Genomic DNA, 24,823 nt, shown 5'->3' with positions numbered 1-24,823 from the left:
AGTTTCAAACATTCTCTTGAAGTTATTTTTAGGTCATTTTCTTTAGTTTCATCTATATTTGGTTGTTCAGGTCTTGTTGTTGTAGGGTCTTTAGGTTTTTCTGGTGTTGTGTTGCTCTTTGTGGTGTTGTGTGTGTTCTTACCTTTTCTACTCACACTTTGCTCTAATAGGTATTGTTGGGGCTGTCTGAGATTCTATTGATTAATCTTCTAGGTGCCAGTGAACCCAAAGTTCAGATGGTTGTTCCTCGTGGTACAGTCAGTGCCACAGTTCTAATTAACCCATTGGTTACTCCGTGTTCTTGGAAATAGCTCATCACTCTTGTGCTTTGTTCTGCTCCTTTGGAGTTTGCTGTCTCAGGCCTTCTTTGGCCTAAGTTACCGGATTTGACCTGTTTCTGTAAAACCTGGTCTGGATCCCCTCCTGCAGAAGTCCCTGGCTTGGAATTGGTCCTGCAAAAGTTTCTGGCTCTGTTCTACTGCCTCAGAGTTCCCAGGCTTGGATCAGCCCAGTACAGCAGAGGACCTGGCTCAGGCTTACTCCCTCAGATGTTCCAGACTCATGCTCAGACATGCAGAGGTTCCAGGTTCCTGCCTATTCCCTTTGCTGTCCCAGACCAATGCCTGGACCCACAGAGGTCCTGGCTCAGGTCTACTCCGAGTTCCCAGACTCATCTCTGGTTCCTGCCTATTCCCTTGAAAGTCCCAGATTCATACCCAGACTGGCAGAGGTTCCATCTCAGGTCTAATTCCTGGGAGGTCCTAGACTCATGGCAAGACAAACAGGGGTCCTGGCTTAGGTCTACTCCCTTGAAGGTCCCAGATTCACATCTGGGCCCTCATCGGTCTCTGGCTCTGGCTCACTTGCTCAGCCGTAACTCCCCTATACCTGTTCCAATGGAGTTTGCTGTCTCTGGACCAGGTCGGTGGCTCCGACATCCATCATTTTTTAACTCCAGAAAAGTGACAACCTTAGCCATGTGACTGACGAAAAAAATGGTGGCAATCCAAACTGGAATTATGTCATGTGGTTCCTTTAAAATTACCCACGCAGAGATATTTAATTATCAATTTTCAGTGTTCCTAGTTTAACTTTTAAACTAGTTTTAATTTTAACAGATTTTTAACCATATTATCAAAACAAACATAAATTTTAAAGTCGTGAATGCTCAAGTCTAAAGTTTTTCACTGTTCTGTTTTGTGTTCTTCTCCCTGTCACTGTGTCGGGGACTCAGAGTGACAGGGGGGCACAGAGGAGGCTTCTAAATAAGCATGCCTGGATCTAGCAGAGGAAGAGCCACAATCCACCTGTAGAGTCAGCTTTCAAATAAGGAGCAGCATAAAACAATTACAACATTCCCTGTATCAAAAAGACATCAGAACTCATGCTGACCCAAATTGAGGGACTGGAGCTCAGAGTTAAGTCTTAAGCACTGACCATAAATGCAACCACAACAGTGGTGGGTGCTTACAGTTCTATTCTTGCAGTGAAACTTGTAAACACACAAGAGAATAGACAAAACTTTTCAACAAGACAATTCTTTCTCACCAGAATTAACCTAATATGGTCAAATAAATTTGCATTAACACACAAAAACCTGTACCAGCATGAAGCTCTGAGACTAGCTGTAGTTTTTATCTTACCCTAACCAAAACTAATTTGTAACCAATGCCTTTAAATGATGACAGATATTCATGACCAATGGGATCCTAATGACCAAAGCAGCCCTGGTAAAGAGGTGTGGCTGAGCTTTAAGAGGTCTTCCATTGCAGCGCTGGCTATGGTGTTACAACAGGGTCGCATAGCTTAGCAACCATAGGCAAGGATTCCCCGGCACCGACATGCCCACAGAGGCAAATCTCGACTAGGATTGGCCAGAAGTCAAGCTGGGAACTCCATGCTTGCCCACATCCAAATTATGGTCCCTTCTCACAGGGACAGGAAGGGCATGAGCTGCTGCCATTGCCTGTTAGCCCAGCCCAGACTCTGCCTGGTGAGTATAGTCCCTGCCTGCAGCAAGGGGCTGTCAGGCATGAAGTGGACAGGAAGGAAGTCAGGCAGGAAGATGAACTGTCCCTAAGTGTGTAAGCATGGCTGTGCATACATGGAGTGTCTCTGTGTGCACGTATGCATGTCAATTGCTGCCTTTGCCATTGCCACCCACATGCTTGCTCCTGTTCGTGTGGCTTCTCCCTTTGATGGCTCTCCAGCCCCAACCCTAAAGTCCTGTAAATGACCCAATATTAAATTCAAAAGAGTCATGCTTTGAGTATGTCCCATTATATCAGTACTGTATGTCAGAAAGAGGAAGGACAAAAGCCAAAAACACAACAGTACACAGACTAATATAGAATCCTCCTGGTAACTGGAGGGAAAACTGAACCGAAGAAGCTGGCTCCATGCCCGACTGCCCGTGACCGGTCTGTCTTTTTACAAAAACCAGAGGAATTTGATTCATATAGAAGTGTCCTGGGACCCCAGTCAGAGACAATTGATCCAGTACAGCTGGGCCCCAGAATGGAGTTTTCTCAGGTACTCCATCTGTGAATCGCACACGTGCATCTACTCAGACTGTCTACAGGTTCACACAGGTTCTGGGCCATCTTACAGAAGAATATCCACAACAGGAAGACAAAACATAGAAAGAAAACTTATTGGTCGGCTGAAGGCTCTACAGGGCAGTGTTTCTGGTGGATTTGTGGGATCCCAAATGCTATGACCAGATCGTGGGGACCCCCAAGAGACCACCATGGGGGCTGAATCTCATATGTAAAAGTGAAGAGCCTTTATTCAAGTTTAAACTTCCCAGATTCTCTGTGTGTCCAGCGTATTGGCATGATTAGAGAGCCTCTTTTATAGTTCATACAATTTCTCTCATGTGTACTCAGTACCATTGTTCTGCTTGCTTGTCTATGTCTGTCAATCATCATATCTTTTTCAAGATTCTATTCTATTCGGTTTCCTTCTAAAGTCACTTCTGTGTCATGGAATAAGTGTGAGTAGCCCAGAATTATATGAATATGTTGTTGAAGAAGTATATACTTACAATGTTGCCAATATCATGCTTTCTTTTGTACATGTGTATGGGATATTTTAGAATGCAGTGACCTATGATGGTGTGCATATTTACTCAGGAAAAGTGTGCCATGATGGATCCCTCCCAGAAGAGTCTCTACAAAGATGTGATGCTGGAGATCTATAGGAACTTCATGTAATTCTGAACTTTGCTCCATATTTTAAATTAATGGGACAACTGGTTCTTGGTTATTGATACTCTTCTGTAATTTTGACTGAGAAAGAATAATGAGATAAATAACTCAGGCATAGTTTTTAAGGTCTACTGATGTTAGTAACTTAAATTCTGTACAATTTCAACTAATGTATCATACATTTTCTTGTATTATATTTTAGGCCACATTTGGGAAGGCCATAATATTAAGGAAGATTATCAAAGTTCTAGAAGACATGGAAGATAATTTTCTTGTGTAAGTGGATACAAATGTGCCTCTGAAGCAATTTTAATTTGTTGTGGAAGTGTTAAAGCAAAGCAATAGTGTAAATAAGCACAGCTTAAAATGTATTGATGATTATTATATTCCCATATAACCATGTACCTCAATGTTAGGTAGCAGATATGTGTTTACAAGGCATTGCTTTAAGCCAAGGAAATCATGCTTTAACAAACAGCACTATTTGAATCACAGCTGCATGATACATCTTCTAGTCTGTTTAGTTTCATACCATTTAGACATTGCAAAAGGTATACATGTTGAATTGGTGGGAAGTATATGTCCAAATATACTAATGACTCTAATAAGCAGAGTCCATAATAAAGCTACTGTTTACCCATTTACTGGTAGTGACCTTGTTAAGTTTAGTGAGGGGTAAATTTATGAGTCAAGAAGTTTGTTGTGGAGAAACTTTAATCCCTATGCCACCAGTCTTTGAGGACAACAGAAAGTCAAACTGTGTGAATGCAATGGGAAAACCTATCATTTTGTTATTCTTCCTTTACTAAGATCTATCATATGTCACTCTGGATACAAGCTATGTGAACTTAAGGATATGGAAAGACACAACATACCCCTCCCCAAGAACTATAAGATATTAGTATTCCCACTTTGAGTAGACTTGGTGAATGTGAAACAATTTTACAATTAACTAGTTTTCCAAATTCATTAAGAATACATCCATAAACGCACACTGCGAAAAACTCTGATTATTGGAATGTGTAAACACTTCTGTTTGTCCTGGTTCACTCTGTAAATACAGTATCTCACTGTACAGGAAAATTTATGAATGGAATAAGTGTGGTAAAGCTCTAAATTCTTCCATTTTTCTTTAAATGTGAAAAATATAAAAAAGATGCTATAATTGTGAACTATGTAATAAAGGTTCTTATCATCACAGGTATCTTCAAAGATGCAAAACAACCCTTATGAAAGGGAGATGCCATGACTGTAAACAAACTGATAAAAAAAAGATTGAGTCCTCTTTACAATTAGACCAAATCATAAAATTAATTCATACAAATATAAAGTCTCAACAGAGCAGTGAATGCGGTAAGGCTTTCACGTGTGCCAGTTCTCCATACAGGTAGGAAAGAAGTCATACTGGAGAGAGAGTCTTTGAAGGCATTCAATAAAGGAGTTTATGCCTCCTGTAAGGAGAGAAGAGGAAATTGCAGGCATAAAGACTGATTGACTGAATAGGATGAAGCCTGTAAAACCCTCAGGATCCCAGAGTGATGGTGACTCCAGATGACATCCAGGTTGTCAGGAGATCCTGAGACTTAAACAGAACTCACTCTAAGGTTGGGGCAATTAGGCATTTACAGAGTTGTGGAGTATGGAGGAATTGTTAAGGAGGGAACTTTGGGTTTGAATGCCAGAGGATCAGATGACCCCAAGAGCAATGCTTGGTGTGAGGACAAGCTGGCTCCTACTACGCTTTCTATATTCACTCAACTGTTATGGGTCAGCACCCTTCATTTCACTCTTTCCTTTTATTAACAACTACATGTAGCTGTCAGTGACAGCACCCAGCAGGTTCCAACTTTGTGGTTCCCACTTAAACTCCTTAGCACCCACCCTGTCAATCCGCCTGGCTGGCAGGAATAAAGATATTCAAAAGAGACATTTATATCTCACCATATTACTAACAACTAGTGAAACAGTAGACCCCATGAAATTCTCATTTCCTCAGAAATCTTATTCTGGATAAAGACTGAGTCCTCCTGATGGGAATGTGTCTACTGAAGAAATACTTAATCCCTTTTTTTTTTTTTTTTGTGACAGGGTTTCTCTGTAGCGTTGGAGCCTGTCCTGGGACTAGCTCTTGTAGACAAGACTGACCTCGAACTCAGAGATCCGCCTGCCTCTGCCTCCTGAGTGCTGGGATTAAAGGCTAAAGGCGTGTGCCACCACCGCCCGGCACATTTAATTCTTTTATGATGACCTTGCAGGAAATACAGGAACTAAGAATGTGGGAAGGTTTTAGAGATTCATTCATTTAGAAAATTCATATGACTCCATTAGGTGACTTTTGTAAATATTTTCCTTTCTATCTAAACTTGATAGGACCCCAAAGAATGAACTTTTTATTTTACATTTATATCATGGTTCCAAATAAGTCAAATTGAATAAAAAACATTTTCCATTTTCATCAATAATTTTTTGGGGGGAGGAGGAATGGTCTTACTATAAATCCCGGATTGGCCTGTAAATTACTCTATAGACTAGGATATAGAGGACATCAGAGAGCTCTGCCCAGCTTGCCTCCTGAGTGCCTGCAGGTCACAACTCGATAACTTGGTTCTATTAATTGGCTTACTAATGATGACTGGTTGAGCCTGGTTGACTAGGGTACCCAGGACACAGGTTCTAGTTCTAACTCTAACTAGGCCCCCATCAAATATAGCCCTCCTGTCTTAAAGTCTACTGTTTTACAAACATGAGCAATATTGTTTTGCCTTATCATTGAGTCTGTTATAACTTATCAAGGGACCTGGGCAGAGTTCTGTACTTCTTCCACAGATGAGGAAGCCTAGACTCAAGAGATACGTGGTTATTTTTTTAATACAGTTGGTGCGAATGCTCATCTTTCTCATCCTGTCATTCTAATGCTTCATTAAATGAAGCTGAAGTCAACTAAGGCGGGCATGGTGACACAGGCCTGTAGTCACTGTACTTGAAAAGTGGGGGCAGGACTTTCAGGATTCCAAACCATCTAAGGTGCTAATGGTCAATGAGTTAAGGCAGGAAGACCAGAGAACCAAAGATCTGCTTGAGCCAGTGTCCACAGTTTTCACTGTTGTTCCAGAACTTTGGGGTCATGATACCAGAAAGTGTTAGCTGAAGTATTTATTACCCCAAGTTTTCAATTCTTGATGTTACCTGTTGAAAGTCACCGAGGTCACTTCTTGGCCAGAGTCTTGTTGCAGAATCTTGGCCAGGAGTGGAATTCTCCTGAAGCTGGGAGACTTAGCCTCAGGCAGGGATGACCTCCTAATTGCATATTCACTGCCACATGTTCAGCCATAAAACCATATACACACAACCAACAGAAATGGACTCAGCAGGTTTTATTCATATATTTATGCATACCTAATCACACATGCTAAACAAGGAAGAAATCAGAAGAATTTGGGAGGGGATGGAGAAAGGACAAGGAAGGGGATAAGTGATATAATATATATAAATATGTATTTATGTATGTGTTTGTGTATATGTAATAGTGTTATTTTGTTTGTAGTTTAACAAATAAAGCTTGCCTGAAGATCAGAGCGCAGAGCTAAGTACTAGAGGTCAGGCTGTGGTGGCACACATCTTTAATCCCAGGACTACTGAGACAGTGGTAAAGGGATATCTGTTAGTTCAAGGCCACCCTGGGCTACCTAAGACTGAATCTGTCTAAAACAGAACCAGAACTCACACAAAGGTTATCCAAGCACTTAGGATCTGATGCCTTTTAGTCCAGCACTAGGGAGGTGAAGATAAAAGTTATATGGTTGGGCAGAGAGAGGAATATAAGGTGGGAGAATACAGATCAGTGCAGTCTAGGCAGTAAAGTCTGAGGACACAGTCTTGAAGAGGCAGGATCGCCCTTTCAGTCAGAGCATTGGTAGAGGTGAGAACTCTCTATTGGCTGACCACTCTGCTTCACTGATCTGTCAGCTTTCCCCCCCCCCCCCATCTGACTCTGAATTTTTACTATTAAGACCAACTAAACTTCATGCTACATCTAGAGCCCACTTTGAATTCACCAAAAAGGCATTTGCCTGTGGCTGTGCAGCTACAGGCAGAAGTCAGAGCTACAATATGCCAGAGTGTAGCTGGCTACGTTTTCCTTTCTTGTCTCATGGTGGGCTTTCACCGATCTCCCTTCTCAGGCTCCTGCCAAACTATGTTGCTGCCGTGAAATCTGGTGATCCATTTACTGTTTTAAATAGTGGTAGTCAGTCTCACATCTTCATCGTCATCACTGGCAAATTTGGTGACAATTGGGAATTCTTTTTAAATTTGAAGCCTGTCCTGGAAGAAGCTCTTTTAGACTAGGCTGGCCTCAAACTCAAGAGATCCACATGCCTATGCCTTCTAAGTGTTAGGATTAAATGCATGTGTCATCACCACCCAGCTCAATTGGGAATTCTTAAAGCAAGCAATTAGTTAAAGGAGAAATCTTATCTGTTAAAAAATGGGACACACAATTATGATAAAGTTAGGTTTCTGTATGTGATGTGGGATTTCCCTCTGTATGCTTGAATACCATTAATGAATAAAGAAACTGCCTTGGCCTGTTGATACAGCAGAACTTAGGTCGGAGGGGAAAACTAAATGGCATGCTGGGAGAAAGGAGGCAGAGTCAGGGGGATGCCATGGATCCGCTGTTGGAGATAAATGTGCTGGAACTTGGCTGGTAGGCCATGACCTCGTGGTGAGGCACAGATTAATGGAGATGGGTTAAATTAAGATGTAAGAGTTAGAATGAGAAGTTAGAGCTAATGGGCCAAGCAGCAATTTAATTAATAGTTTCTGTGTGGTTATTTTGGTTCTGAGCAGCTGGGACGAACAAGTAGCCTTCCTCCTACAAATATACAATATAAATATGGCCAATTAAATGAAGAAACAATCAACTTACCCAAAATTGATATACTGCTAATTATCATTTTAATAAGCCTTGATGCTGCTTTGATAATTCTTAGTTTATCTCTTAAAAAGTTGCTTGGTTTTAAAAAAAAGTTGCTTGGTATAAATGCCGAAGATACAGGCCTTAGAAAAACTTATTAAGATCATATAAAGATCATAGAGGTATTCAAATCCAGACAGAGGAATTTAACACAGAACTATTTTCAGCATTGCATTATGAGATCTGAGAGGAACAGACTAATGTTTTCAAATAACCAACCTTAATAAACCCAATAACCTTACATGAATTGCCAAATGATAGGGGCTGTGTAAGAGCTTATTGGACTTCTGTGGCAATGTTAGATTTAAAGAGATTCAAGGAAGTAATAATCTTTTGGATTTTTCGAGACAGGGTTTCTCCGTAGCTTTTGGTTCCTGTCCTGGAACTAGCTCTTGTAGACCAGGCTGGCCTCGAACTCACAGAGATCCGCCTGCCTCTGCCTCCTGAGTGCTGGGATTAAAGGTGTGCGCCACCACCGCCCAGCTTAGGAAGTAATAATCTTATATGGCATGCATTCACCTTTTATGAAGCAGATGTTAAACTTGTGGGCAACTTGGAATAGAATTATCCCTCAAGTTTGGAGAGACTTGTTTACAGCAGTCTTGGAATCTGGTCCACAATTACAATGGAGGACCTGGTTGAAAGTAGAGGCTAACACCACTGAACAAGAGAACTAGAGCTAGGGAAATTTCCCTATATCAAATTAATGGGAGTAGGGGATTATACTACTACTGTCATAGAAATGCAATACCTATATTATGGCCATATTCTGGCTTTATGCTATGCAGTAACTTTGAATGCTTGGGACAGAATTAAATAAGTAGGAAAGAAAATTGAGCCATTAACTAATGTCATACAGGGCCCAATGTATGATGATTTCTTAAAAGATTGATATTAATTGTAAATAGAATACCAAATTTAGAAGCTGGACAAATAACAATTGAATCTCTGGCCTTTGAAAATGCTAATTTCAATGCAAAAGGATAACTAGGACTTTAAAGGCAAGATCAGCACCCTTGTAGTAAAAATTTTAGACATTTGTGCAAGTTCTTCATGTAACTTGCTTGTGCCTCCAAACATGATCAACCAAATCACAAATGTGTCACTTTCATTTGATAATAGATTTCTGCTATGAAGGCCCTAATCTATGATTGTTTGGTCAGATAACACAGAGCAGCTCAGTTTGCCTGGCAAGACTGGCAAAAAGGGCCATTGTCAAATTTTCATTTTCCAATAAGGTCAAATAGTATGCCAAGATGCGTCTCTGAAAGAAAGGTGTCTGCAGAATGGTGGAGAGCTTTGTTCCAATGTCACCAAGTTCTCTTCCTTGATATAACTACAAGGGACCACAAAAGGCTCCTAAGCTGCCATTCTAACTTCGAGTACCATTAGGTCTGCTGAATCATAGAGAAAACTATACAGCAGCATGGACCCATTGAAGTCCTTCTGCTCTTCCAGGAACCAAAGTTAGTAGAATCCCAAAATTCCAAATTGTAGATGGAAGTTTCTGCCCCACTCAGTTCCATAACAGTTCAGTTCCAAAGGAACACAAAGAGGCTGATATTAGTTATAAACTGTTTGGCCTATTAGCTCAGGCTTACCACTAACTAGCTCTTACAACTTAAATTGACCCATAATTCTTGTCTATGTTTAGCCATGTGCCTTGTTGCCTTTTATTAGTAAGGAATTCTCATCTTGCTTTCTCTGTATTTGGCCAGTGAGTGACTTTCTGCTTTCTTTTCCCCAAAATTCTCTTAGTCTGGATACCCCATCTATAGTTCCTGCCTGTTGCTGGCCAATCAGCATTTTATTAAACTAATAGAAGTGAAAAATCTTTTCAGTGTGCAAGGGCATTAACCCTTTTTTCTTTTCAAAACAAGAACTCTGGATCTAATCTTCTTTGTTTAGCTTTTTCATGTTATCCATAACAACTTGTAACCAAAACCCTAAATAATGACAGACATACAGAATCTACTTTGGGGAATGTATTCTAAGTTACTTCCAGCTAATTGGAGGCACTGATAATCTTATGAGAACCCAAAAAAATTTAGGATTGTGGTCATCCTAACTGGGGTATTCTGTGAGACTAGCCAACAGGTTTGAGGCTGTTTTGGATATAGAACTCAGAGGAAACTGCAACAGAGGTACTCTAAAATGTTGGAACATCTGGGTAATCCCTTTCCACTGGAGAATTTTCAGGGGTCTCCCTTGATCAAACCTTATTTGTTTTAACCCAGAATGTATACACAGCCTCTCATCTCCTGTGGAAAGAAAAGCAAAACTTTTTCTCCAAAGTAACATATATTTGACTTAAAATTTGAAGTTAAGGCATTTTCAAAGTATATAGGTTGGATTAATCTAGCAGCATTTATAATCAATTGTCTTTTAGCAGCTGTTGCTTCTTCCTTTGCAGTCAAACAACTCAAAGACAACACAGTAACATACAATATCCAGATTCTCTGTGTATTTTCCATCTTTACATGACTTTATTCTTTTGCTCTATTTCTTTTGTTTTTTATTTTTTGTTTCTTTTGAGACAGGATTTCTCTGTGTATCTTTGGCAGCCCTGGAAGTTACTCTGTAGATCAGGCTGGACTCTAACTCACAGAGATCTGCCTCTGTCTCCCAAGTGCTGTGATTAAAGGCGTGTACCACCATGCCCCACTACTCTATCTCTTTTATTAGGACTTTATCTTTTTTCGTATCTCGCTCAAGCCTACATATATTTTTAAACACATTATAAACCATTTAAAAATTTTTATCTGAATCTGTCTTTACTGTATCTTTATATTTTTCTGACCACATGAATCTTGATTCTGCTAAGTCATCTGGCTAGGATCAAAGCTCCAGCTTTGTTGGCTGGCCCCACACCATTCCTTAGCTTCACGGTGGAGGTACTGGTGGGAGGCACATTACTGTCACAACTTTGTGGAGTTTCTAGGTCCATGCTACCACCAGGAAGCCTGATGCCAGCTATTCATAAACATCATTTAATTGTTTGGTGACACTGCTTCTTAAAAGAGCCTCAAGGTTTTTTTTGCCACTAACACTGAGTTAGGAAGCGTTTCTTAAAGGGGCTGCAGGAGAATACAGGAGATAATACAGTTACCAAGAAACTGCACTTGACTCTATTCTTATCAGTCTAGAATTATTTTTTTAAAGCTTTCTTAGTGGAGTCTTATGTGGGAATTCTTGCCAAACCTGTGGGTGCCATTTTTAGATGGAAATTTCTGTCCTGTCCAGTTCTGTAGCCATTCAGTTCTAAAAAAAACACACAGAGGCTTATATTAATTATAAACTCTTTGGCCTGTTAGTTCAGGCTTATTACTAACAAGCTCTTACACCTTAAATTAATCCATAATTCTTGTCTATGTTTAGCCATGTGGCTTGGTACCTTTTGTCAGTGAGGAATTCTCATTTGCTTTCTCTTTATCTGACTGGTGACTGACTCTCTGCTTTCCTTTTCATAGAATTCTCTTAGTTTAGTCGTCCTGCCTATCCTTTCTGCCTGGCTACTGGTCAATTAGTGTTATATTAAAATAATACAAGTGACAAATCTTTACAGTGCACAAGAGCATTACCCCACAGCATCGACTCACTTGGTATATGGGCAAAACTAACACACCCAAGAGAGGACTGTGATATCTTAAGAATCTAAACAGGCCCAGTAAACATTGGTTTCTTTCTTGATGGTAGAAGGACCAGGTGCAATAACTTCTCTGTCACCTTAGAAGAAATACTTCTGAATTACACACAACCCTAATATTTCAATGAATTTCAATGAGGTAGAAGTTCCTTGAAGTTTGGCTGGATTTTGTCCCATCCTCTGATGTGCATATGTGTTATCAATGAGATCAAAATGGCTGCTTCCTCCTGCTCACGTGGTCCAAACAAAATAATGCTATCAAAATAGTTCACCAATGTGATATATTTTTGAAGACAAAGGTGATCAAGATGCCTTCAATTTAGTTTATGACACAGGGAGGGTGAGGCAATATATTACTGATGTAAAACTGTGAAGAGAGTCCAATGCCATCCCTCCTTCTATAATTTTAACTGGATTGGTAAGTGCATAATTAGAAATGGGAACATTTAGCTTTTGCTGAAATATTAATCAATACACAGACTTGTTCTCAGAATGTGTTTTCATGTTACTTACAATAGAACAGTTAGGAGTGGGCTTATTTCACATTACTCATTATTGGCCACTTCTGTTAGTCAATTAAACCATGCTTTTTATGCCTTAATGGAAAAATATGGTTTTTGTCCCTTATGGATTGTTTTTGTTCCTCATACCATCAAGAAAGAACAATGTTTAGAATGAGATGATGATAGTTCTGCACAAAGTGTTTAACACACTGATTACATCCACAGAGTTTCTCTCCTCTGCGACTTCTTTCAAGCATGTGAAGACTACTCTTCTCCACAGAGGCTTTGTCACATTGATTACTTTAACAGGGTTTCTCTCCAGCATGAATTCTTCCATGACGAAGAAGATACTGCTTCCTTGTAAAGGCTGTACCACACTGATTACATCGATATGGTTTCTCTCCAGTATGAATTCTTTCATGATTCTGAAGCATGCACTTCTGTGTAAAGGCTTTACCACAATGATTACATCCATATGGCTTTTCTCCACTATGAATTCTTTCATGCCTGCGGAGATTAGACTTCACTGTAAAGGCTTTATCACACTGATTACATCCATAGGGTTTCTCTCCACTATGAATTTTTATATGGCTGTGAAGATAACTCAACTGGACAAAGGTTTTACCACACTGACTGCATTCATAGGGTTTCTCTCCAGTATGAATTATTTCATGACGCTGAAGACCTCTCTTCTCTAAAAAGGCTTTACCACACTGATTACATTCATAGGGTTTTTCTCCAGTATGAATTCTTTCATGTCTGTGAAGACGTCTCTTCTCTACAAAGGCTTTACCACATTGACTGCATTCATAGGCTTTCTCTCCAGTGTGATGATTTCTTTCATGACAGAGAAGATAACTCCTCCTTGCAAATGCATTGCCACATTGTTTACATTCATATGGTTTCTCTCCAGTATGAATTCTTTCATGCCAGAGAAGAAAAAGCTTCCTTGCAAAGGCTTTACCACATTGATCACATTCATAAGGTTTCTCACCAGTATGAATTCTTTCATGTCTGAGAAGGGTATACTTCTCTGCAAAGGTGTTACCACATTGACTACATTCATAGGATTTCTCTCCAGTATGACTTCTATGGTGAGAGACAAGATTCTTTTTCAGTGCATAGGCTTTACCACACTGATTACATTCATAGGGTTTCTCTCCTGTATGACTCCTCTTATGACAGAGAAGATTCTTATTTAGTGTATAGGTTTTGCCACATTGGTTACATTCATAGGGTTTCTCTCCAGTGTGAGTTCTTTCATGAGCACGAAGATAACTTTTGCACACAAAGGCTTTACCACATTGATTACATTCATAGGCTTTCTCGTCTGTATGATTTCTTATGTGAGCGAGAAGAGTCTTCTTCAGTGTATAGGCTTTGCCACACTGATTACAAACATAGAGTTTCTCTCCAGTATGACGTCTTTTATCTATTTGAAGGTAAGTGGGACATTCAAAGGCTTTGTCACACTGATGGTATTCATACCTTTTCTCTCCAGTTTGAGTACTATACACTTGTTGAAGACTGTGACATGGAAAGGTTTTATAAATTTGATTATATTCATAGTATTTTCCTTCCAAATGACTTCTCTGGTGGACTTCAAAAGAGGAATCAGATGTAAAGGCTTCATCATACGGATTACATTCAAAGAGATCCTCTTTATTATTGGTTGTTTCGTGTGCTTGAAGATACCTTCCATGACTTCTAGAAATTTGACCATGTTCTTCAATATTATGGTCTTCCCATTTATAGCCTAAAATATAGTACCAGAAAATGTATGTGACATATTACTAGAAATTAGGCACAGTTGAAATTACTATATTTCATGAATCTAAGAAACATGCCTGATTTATCCATGAGATTCTTCCTCTTTCATATTTGAAATCACAGAACAGGATCTAATCTCCAAGAAAGACTTGTACTCTTAAGTTAAAAATTGACAAAAAGTTCACATTCTTACCTATAGCAGTGAGGTTCCAGTAGGTTTCTAGCATCACATCTTTGTAGAGATTCCTCTGGGAAGGATCCAGCAAAGCCCACTCTACATGAGTAAAATTCACATACACATCCTCATAGGTCACTGCATCCTAAAGTATCCCATATGTGATATAATAAATGAATGTTGACACTGAAGACATTCTAAATGTATACTTCAATGAAGACATATTTACATAATTCAATATGTTCATTATATTTTGTGACATGGGCCCTTAAATACCAACTCAATTTAAAGAAAAGGGATAAGCAGGAAGATGCCTTCCATATGTGCCCACTGAAGAGAATATAGCATTACAGAAGAAATGCCTTATAATATACACAGAGAGACATGAAAACAGTGATGACAATATTTAGTGTCCATCTGCAAAATCTTTCAGAATAATTAACTTCAAAAAAGAATAGACAATCTGGCCCTGGTGGTGCACTCTCTAATACCAAATCTCAGGAAGCAGAAACAGCTGAAACTCTTATTCTAAAAACAGTCTGGTCTATATAGAGATTTCCAGGACATTCAAGGGTACAGAGACCCCATCTCTAATATAAAATCAGAAAACACTCAGTGGCTCACTCAAAATTTCTCTATACACTTAAACATTTACTATAATTCTGTACTTCTCTATCATAACCTAGAATGACCTCTTTTAAACTGTAATACTAATAATTCCTAGGAAGGAAAACATTTCTACAAAGTTAGTTACAGATAGATCAAAGAGATCTCAAAAGCACTGACAAAGTAAATGTGAGTCTACAGCAGTAAAACAACAAAAAGTAATGAAGTATATAAAGATGTATCTGCAGGTAAAATCACCTGTTGGTTTTGAAGAGGTCTTAGCTCAGCTCCCAGCATCCACTGGAAGCTCTATTCCTAACTCCAGGTCAAGAGAAACCAATGCTTATATATTCAGTGAATACCAGGAAGATCAGCAAAACACATCCATGTATTATATAGTCAAAAGACTCAGACATTTGAAAACAACTTAAACATGTAAAAACATATACAAAGTTAGGGATAATGTTAGACACCTGGAATTCAGTGAAAAAGATCACTATTAGTTGCAAGATTGCATTCATACTATATCTGAAAAATGACACCTCCTGCCAAAGTTCAAAAGTCATGATTTGAGTATAGTTTAGCACAACAGCAAGAGTGTAAATACAAAAACACCTCAAATTAAATGCACCTAAATATTAATATAAAAATAATAGGAAAGAAAAATGGATTAGCAAGGAAAAACAATTGTTTCAATTTTACCTTAAATTATTTAGGAATGGAGTCTCTAGTGGAGGTAATGGTGTGTCTACAAGAGAAGGGGGTTGCTCAGTTTCTACCACACAAAGAAGTGTGGTGAAAAACACAGAAATCTTCCCCAGAAACTATGTTCTCCAAAAATGCTTCTATTCCTCAGTCACCAATGAAGGCCTACACCAAAGACAAATGCCCAGATTTTTCATTCAACCCTCAATATTGTGTCACAGGTCATGATATACTGACAGTCAAACCTTGATGCAAAATTTATTTAGCCTAATTTCAAAGATCCCCATGGTATGTAACATTCCCTACACTGTTGAAATGCCCAACATTTCTCTTGACACTCAAGGCAATATCTTGACTGTGACATCTTGCAATATGAAAACATGAGTTAAATCTATTCACCAAACAATGGCACAGACTATACATTTCCCTTTTTAAGAACTAAGGAAAGATTGGACCATGGCAAGGCTGAAATCCGACAGGGCAAATGCCAAATCCTGCAGCTCTGGGTCACACACTTGGGACTTCCGTTGTTTCAAAGGGCATAGATGACGATTTCTCCTTGCAACTTCTCATACATCTCTGTCTTTTGCTACTTCCACTTCCTACATGCAGATTCTATGACACGGGTCTCAAAGTTTGCATATCTTAACATTTTATTACCTCAAAATGCAACACAGACTTCATCTCATGACTTCATGGAAGGAAGTCTCACAGTACCAACACTGGAACCCACAAGCTCTAGACCCAATACTAAGGGTGCAGGTTATTATTATCATTAATACAGGGTGTCCTTTAACCCTATGTGACCTCAAATAACATGTGTAATCAAGATAGCACTGAACTTGATCTTCTTGGCTTAATTTACAAGTCATAGGATTATAGGTTTTATCCACCACTGTGGGCTTTAGGGCTGAAACGTTTAAAGAGTTTAGAGCAGGGCTTCCTCGTTAAGTGACAGACAAAAAGGAAACAAAAGATAAATGAGAGTTGAACAGGTACAAAGGCTTCGAGGGGAACGTATCTGACAAACCACAGCATTGAAGCATGCTTAAAGCAGTGCCAACACAAAACTAGGAAAAACTGTACATCTGGGAAAAGTTGGTTTTCCAAAGAACTTTACTCTTAGGTCTTCAGTTTTCAGAATAAATACTGCATATAGAAACTTGACCTAATTTGTTATTTAGATCTCTGGCACTAAGTGATTCAGTGGTTAAAGAGCTGTTTCTGAGGATCCAGGCTGATTGCTTGACACCTGATGGACACTCAAGGATCAGAAACTCCAGGGCCAGAGGATTCAATGCCTTCTTTTAGGATTTTTCAATTGCAGACATGCACATGGTACATGGACATACATGCAGGCAAAACATCCATATACAAACCATGAAATATTAATTCGCAAATAATCTGGCTGCTTAGTTATAACATGGATATTTGGAGAACTAGAGATGTTGTAGGTGATTAGAATCAGAACACCTGAGACCAAATGAGGGGCTCAGTGGTTAGCAGCACTTGATGTTCCTCCAATGGACCTGGGCTTAATTTCCAGTATGCATGTGGTTGCTCCTGACCACCTATAATTACGGTTCTACTCTTTTTTTGATCTCCATGGAACCAGGCATATACATTATACACAGGCATAGAAGCAGGAAAACCATGCAAAAGAGGCAAAATGAGAATTAAATTGCTACTAAAATGAAAATGATTATAGAATCTGAAGATGTAACTCAGTTGGTAGCATACTTGCCTAGCACACATGAATCCTTTGGTCCAATTCCTATTACATAAAGGGGACGAGGATATTGTGGTAGCTTAAAAGAAAATGCTCCTCAAATGTAGTGGCACTATTTGGAGAGGTGACTTTGTTGGAGGAAGTGTGTCATCCAGTGTATCAGATCACTTCCTGATCCCTTCAAGATATACAACTTTCAGGTACTTCTCCAACACAATGCCTGCCTGCATACCTCCTTGTCCTACCATAATGATAAAGGACTGAACCTCTGAACTGTAAGTCAGTGTGGTGATGTCTTACTTGTATTCTACAAATAAACCTTGACTGAAGATCAGAGCCTCTTGTTAACCATAGAGGCCTGGAGGTGTACAGACAGACGGAAGTGATACAGTTGGGCGGAGAGAATATAAGACAAAAAGAGACAGGAAGTCAGCTGCTGTTTTGGCTGAGGACTTAGCAAGGTAAGAGACAGCTATGGCTTGCTCCTTTCTCACTCTAATCTTTCAATCTTTGCCCCAATATCTGGCTCTGAATCTAAATTACAAAGACCAGTTAGAACTTGAGCAGCAATTGGTGCCCAACGTTACAACATGAATACACAAAAGATGCTGCTGCCTGTGGCTTTGCACCCACTGGCACATGTGGGGACTCCCACCAGAGTCACTACCCCACTGGCTGTGTTTTTTTTTTTTTGTTTTTTTTCCCCAAGCTTCTGAACGAGTTTGGGATTTTCCTACAACAGTCTCCAACTGCCAATCAATCTCCAGAAGCACCCAGGCTCCTAATACACAGAACTTACCCACCCTAGACCAGTTCCACTGCCTTAGAGTAGCTCCCACCATGCACACTTCTTCTGCACAATCCTGTGTATATTTTTCCAACAGCCAGCTCTGTCTACCGCATGGGTTGTGGGATTTCTATGAACCACCTCCTTGAGCTGCTGCCCCAATAGAAAGTGCCCTTGACACTTTCTCAGGCTACATGCTAGCAGCTGCAGCTGTCCTCAGCCAGGCTGTGCACTGTGTTTTCCAATTGGATGGGCTATACAGTGGCAGCCTCACGCTCCATCAGCAGATTTGAAAAAAATTGGGAATTCTTAAAAGGCAGAATTAGTTTAAGAGTTATTTTTCCAGCATTAAAAATGGAAACACAATTACACTGGAGAGTTAAGTCTGCATGATTATACATGATTTAAAACTGGAATAATTAAACCAATTAAATAAAGGGATAATCAACTTGCTGAGACTGACATAGTATTTATTATTTTGATAATTCTTGGTCAATTTTTAAGAACATTGGTTGATATTTGTGCCAAGATACATGCCTTAGAAAAACTTATTAAAACAGAGAGATATTTAAATCCAGGCAGAGGAATTTATTAGAGAACTAATTTTAGCATTGCATTATAAGGTTAGAAAAGAATAGTCTAAGGTTTTCAAACAACCAACTTTAATTTATCCAGTCATCTTACAGGAATAACTGCCAAATGACAGATATTCCCAAGGCTGTGCAAGAGGTAAATGGACTCCTGTGGAAATGTTAGATTAAAGGAGATTCAAGGAAGCAATAGTCTCATATGGCATGCGTTCACCTTTTGTGAAGCAGATGTTAAACTCGTCATCAACTTAAAATAGATTATCCCTAAAGGCTGGAGAGACTAGGCCCCCATACCAAATTTGGTTCATTCATTTCCTGTCATCATGGAGGAAACTCCTTTACAGATCAATTAAAGAACCTAATACCTACTCTAAGAAAGCATACTGCACTGGATGATAGAACAGCTGTAGAACAGAGAACAAAAATTTAAAAAGAAATCATAAAGTGAGTATGCTCACAAACTTCTATAAATTAACAAAGAGCAAAATTTAAAATATGAATAAAAGACCTTGCCATTTAAGGCCTTATAGACACAGGTACAGATGTACCAATATATTTCACCAGAATCTTGGGAAACAAATAGGCCTCTTCTGGAAGTAAGAGTTCAGCTTTTAGGCTTTGGAACATTATATCAGATAAAACAGAGCACAAGATTGGTCAAGTGTACAGGGTAAGAAGGACAGAGAGGAAAATTAAAGCCATATGTGACAAACATAGCAATGAGCTCATGGGAACATAATTTGTTACAATAATGTAATACTCAGATTAATATACCCCCAATCTCAGAAACAAATCACAAATTAATGTATGTTTCTGAGGAAAATATTGCAAGATATTATAAAGAACAGTCACTGACCATTCAGGTTGTATAAGAACAGGGCACAACAGATGCAGACCTTTCAAAGGCACCAGCAGACCTATCCTTAAAAAGGCTGACAGACAAACTTGTATGGGTTGCACAATGGTCTTTAACAGCAGAAAAACCATAGGCCTTAGAACACTGGTACAGGAGCAATTAAATGCTCAGCATTTTGAATAATCACCAGTCCTTGGAATTCTCCTGTATTTGTTATCAAAAAGATATCTGTAAAATAGAGAATGCTAACAGATCTAAGAGCTGTTAATAAGGTGAATCAGCCAATGGGCTCTCTCTAACTTTGGAGTTCTATTGTCTTCTTATTGCCTAAACGATGGCCTCTTATAGTTATTGATTTAAAAGTGTTTTATACACTATACCCTCACAAGTAAAAGACACAAAAAATTTGCCTTCACAGAGGCTACTTATAATAATTCTCAGCTGCTAAGAGATATCAATGGAAAATTCTCCTACAGGGAATGTGAAATAGTTCCACCCTGCAACAATATTTTGTATGGCAGTCATTGGAAATGATACATAAGCAATTCCTCAATCTATAGCTTACCATTACATGGACAACATCTTATTGGCTGATTGAAATACATATACTTTAGAACAAATGTTTGAAGAGGTAAAAAGAATTTTGCCTAGCTCAGGATTAAAAATTGCTCATGAAAAATACAAAGAAATTATATTAATTATTGAGGATCTAAACTAGATCTACAATAATTAGATACCAAAATGTGCAAATCGAGATATATCAATTGCAGACTCTTAATGACTTCCAAAGATTGCTATGAGACATTCATATCTATTGCCTACCATTTGGGTAAAACCTGAACTTTTTCAAAACCTTCAATGGTGACAAGGAATTAAATAGTCCAATGAAACTATCAGTTGAAGCTCAGAGAGAATTGGCTTTGGAGGAAAAGAAATTATAGGATGCACATGTGGACTGTTTGGATCTAAAGCTTGATTGCATTTTATGTTCCCCTCTAAGCAATCTTCTACAGGAATATTAACACAGAGGAAAGATATTATCTTAGAATTGATCTTTTTAGTCTAAATATTATCTTAGAATTAAACAGTAAAAAATTAAAAACTTATGTGAAAGATTCTGAGTTGACATTAAAAGTAAAACCGAGACATCATCATTTAGCAGAACTAGACAGCAGAAAATGTAATACCATTCACTAATGATGAAATTGGCAAATTATGAGTAGAAAGTTAACTTTGCAAAGAATGTGCAGTAATTTTTTAGGCAAGATTAACAACAACTATCACAAATGCAAGAGAATTCAATGTACAAAGAGAACTAGTTGGATCTTTCCTACATCGTATAGGGCATACCAATATCTAGTGCCCCTACATTCTATACTGATGCAAATAAATCAGAAAAGACAGGTTATTAATCAGATATGTTGCTCAAATCCCTTATGATTCTCTCCAAAAGTCACAATTATATGGTATTCTCATGGTATTAATGAGAACCTCTCAACATAGTTACTGACACATAATATGCAGAAAGATGTTTTACATATTGAAACCACTGAATTTATACCAGATGATACAGAATTTACTTTATTATTTATTCAGTTAAAAGAAATAATCAGGAATAGGAATCACCCCATATTTTATAACACAAATCCAAGCCCATATATTTTTCCTGGCCCTGTAGCAAAAGGTAATTAAGAAATTGATCAACTATTGATAGGAAATGTGCTTAAAGCTTCAGAATTTCATAAAGAAACATCATATAAATAGCAAAGTTTAAAAAAGAGATTTTTCTACCAGTTGGCAACAAACCAAGAAACTTATAAGTAAATATCCTTCTTGTTCTTTATAAAATCAAACTCCAATACCTGCAGGAAGAAACCCAAAGAGTACTCAAAGGAATGACATACAGCAAATGGATATCTTGTTTTAGAATTTAGAATTTAGAAAACTAAAATATATTTACCACACCATTGAAACCTATTCAGAATTTCAACAGGCTACTACTTTGAGTTCAGAAAAGACTGATTTGTTAATCACACATTTTCTGAACATTATGGGCATCATGGTTATACCTCTACAAATTAAGACTGATAATGCTCCAACATTCTAAGGAAATCAAACAGGGTTTTTTTTTTTTTTTTTGCTTTTTATAATATAAAGCATATTATAGGTATACCACACAATCCTACAAGGCAAGCAGTTATAGAAAGATCACGAATGGAACTCTAAAGGATATGATAAATACACAAAAAGGGGTAATAAAGACCCCCCCCCAGAAATAGATTGCATAATGCTGTATTAACTTTGGATTTTCTAAATGCTAATGAGAAAGGAACATCAGTTGTGGAGAGATATTGGATAATAGAAAAAAACTACAGAATTAAATCAGCTGGTATACTCTAAACATGTGTTGTCCTCAGAATGGAAACCAGGACATGTGTTACATTGGGGAAGACATTTTGCTTTTGTTCCACAGAAGAAGAAAAACTATTGATACCATGAAAACTGATAAAGATTTGATTTGAACAAGAGAGATATCTTAATTATAAGTGACAGTAGTTCATCAAACAACATGCCCATTCAAACAAAACTAACAGAGAAAACTAACAAATGTTTTCCATTTCATCAGATATAATTTGTCATAAAAGAACCTCCCCAAAATTAGGGCTGGGGAAGGGTTTTGTTTTTGTCTTTGAAGGAGAATGAAGGCATCCAGTTAAGTAATCTGAAGACTACTGGACAAATAAGACATCTGAAGACAAAGGATGAATATTCCAAAAATAATGTCCCAAGAAAAAGAACAGATTGGCCTACTGCTATATCACATTTCCAAGAGAAGAAAATTTTATAAATCTTCCCAAATGCATGCATCTGCTGTTTTCTACAGATACATAGTACAAATGGTCATTTTGTAGGCCTAATCCAATAAAATACATTAAAGCTGGCTTTGGATTTGGAGTGTGCCTCTCTTCTTTAAATTCAAGAATGTTTGTTAAGGCAAAATTCAAAATCTCTGTTTCATGCCAGAAGAGACAACTGATATGGGACAGAAAAAAAAATTAGATTATTTTCTTGCCAATAATAATGTCATAATCTTTTGGTTTTAGTTTAAATCTTTGACAACTTTTCTTAGGGTATCTCAAAACTTGTAAGACACACACACTCTAAACTTTTTTCATGATGGCAATGGTCATTAGAGATTAGGGAAATAATTCTAGAAAAAGGCTTCATTTAATTTCCTGTACATGATTTTGGGTTTGAATCTCTATCAAGTAACTAGGAATTTAGGTTTTGTACTCTGTATGTATATAAATAACTAAGTATAGTCCTTTAACCTTTTTGAGATCTGCTATATATGACATTTAAAATACTTAAGTTTTCTGTAGTGAACCAAGAGCATGTCTACCAGTGACCGTTGAAGTGTACAAAAGGAGGATTCGTCTCCACAATGACAGTGCCACCAGGACTATGATAACACTATGCTCAAATACAATAACTAAAGATTGGCTTTGGACTACAAACTGCTCAGGAAAATTTTGAGGTGGATGACATGATCCAGCCATACAGACTACTTTAGCCAGGACCTGAGACACCCTGCACTTTCCCATTATGCAGAGACTGGACAACAAATGATACAGCTACCTCTCCCAGGACATGATGTATAACCCAAATTTTTCTTTTGAGAATCACCTAAACATGCTGCTGTCCTCAGTCAGCAGAAAGTAACTTTAAGAACATGACATCCACATTACCAAGAGGTGGGGTGGGCAGTTTTCAATCTTTCATTGGGTTATGGATATTTGTTATTATTAAGGAGGGTTGGTTACATGTTGCTATTGGTAAGGGTAAGAAAAAATGTGAACAAAGGAGATTTGATTCAAAGATCTTGTTTTGAAAAGAAAATTCTACCAAAAGCAATATATAGATTCAATGCAATCCCCATCAAAAGCCCATCAAAATTCTTCACAGATCTGGAGAAGACAATAATCAACTTTATATGGAAAAACAAAAAACCCAGGATAGCCAAAACAATCTTATACAATAAAGGAACGTCTGGAGGCATTACCATCCCTGACTTCAAACTCTATTACAGAGCTACAGTATTGAAAACAGCTTGGTATTGGCATAAAAACAGAGAAGTCGACCAATGGAATCGAATAGAAGACCCTGACTTTAACCCACAAACATATGAACACCTGATTTTCGATAAAGGAGCTAAAAGTATACAATGGAAAAAAGAGAGCATCTTCAACAAATTGTGCTGGCAAAACTGGATGTCAATCTGTAGAAGAATGAAAATAGACCCATATCTATCACCATGCACAAAACTCAAGTCCAAGTGGGTGAAAGACCTCAATATCAGTCCAAACACACTGAACCTGATTGAAGAGAAAGTGGGAAGTACTCTACAACACGTGGGCACAGGAGACCACTTCCTACGTATAACCCCAGCAGCACAGACAGTAAGGGCCTCATTGAATAAATGGGACCTCCTGAGACTGAGAAGCTTCTGTAAAGCAAAGGACACTGTTGCTAAGACAGAAAGGCAACCCACTGACTGGGAGAAGATCTTCACCAACCCCACAACTGACAAAGGTCTGATCTCCAAAATATATAAAGAACTCAAGAAACTAGACCGTAAAAGGCTAATCAACCCAATTATAAAATGGGGCACTGAGTTGAACAGAGATCTCTCAACAGAAGAAGTTCAAATGGCCAAAAGACACCTAAGGTCATGCTCAACTTCCTTAGCGATCAGGGAAATGCAAATCAAGACAACTTTAAGATACCATCTTACACCTGTCAGAATGGCGAAAATCAAAAACACCAATGATAGCCTTTGCTGGAGAGGTTGTGGAGAAAGGGGTACACTCATCCATTGCTGGTGGGAATGCAAACTTGTGCAACCACTCTGGAAAGCAGTGTGGAGGTTTCTCAGGAAATTTGGGATCAACCTACCCATGGACCCAGCAATACCACTCTTGGGAATATACCCAAGAGAGGCCTTATCACACAACAAAAGTATATGCTCTACTATGTTTATAGCAGCATTGTTTGTAATAGCCAGAACCTGGAAACAACCTAGATGCCCTTCAATTGAAGAATGGATGAAGAAAGTATGGAATATATACATATTAGAGTACTACTCAGCAGTAAAAAACAAGGACTTCTTGAAGTTTGCAGGCAAATGGATGGAAATAGAAAACACCATCCTGAGTGAGGTAAGCCAGACCCAAAAAGAGGAACATGGGATGTTCTCACTCATATTTGG

The 24,823-nt window shown here is 38.4% G+C and overlaps 1 protein-coding gene across 1 annotated transcript in view; it reads right to left on the bottom strand.

The window, feature by feature from the left end:
- Positions 1–6,568: 6,568 nt before the first annotated feature.
- The window catches only part of LOC126491329 (zinc finger protein 431-like), a 28,178-nt gene continuing 9,923 nt past the window's right edge, over positions 6,569–24,823 (bottom strand). Inside the window, exons 2-3 of the mRNA XM_050126892.1 lie at positions 14,300–14,426; positions 6,569–14,092 (exon numbers count right to left, since the gene is read on the bottom strand). Coding sequence (XP_049982849.1) covers positions 12,639–14,092; positions 14,300–14,426 — 1,581 coding nt within the window. The 3' untranslated portion in view covers positions 6,569–12,638. The remainder of the gene's footprint in view (positions 14,093–14,299; positions 14,427–24,823) is intronic.

The sequence above is a fragment of the Alexandromys fortis genome, unplaced genomic scaffold, assembly GCF_014885135.2.
Source record: "Alexandromys fortis isolate MF-2015 unplaced genomic scaffold, M_Fortis_MF-2015_v1.1 scaffold_261, whole genome shotgun sequence".
NCBI classification, from domain to species: Eukaryota; Metazoa; Chordata; class Mammalia; order Rodentia; family Cricetidae; genus Alexandromys; species Alexandromys fortis.
This window is presented reverse-complemented; position numbering and strand designations above follow the sequence as displayed.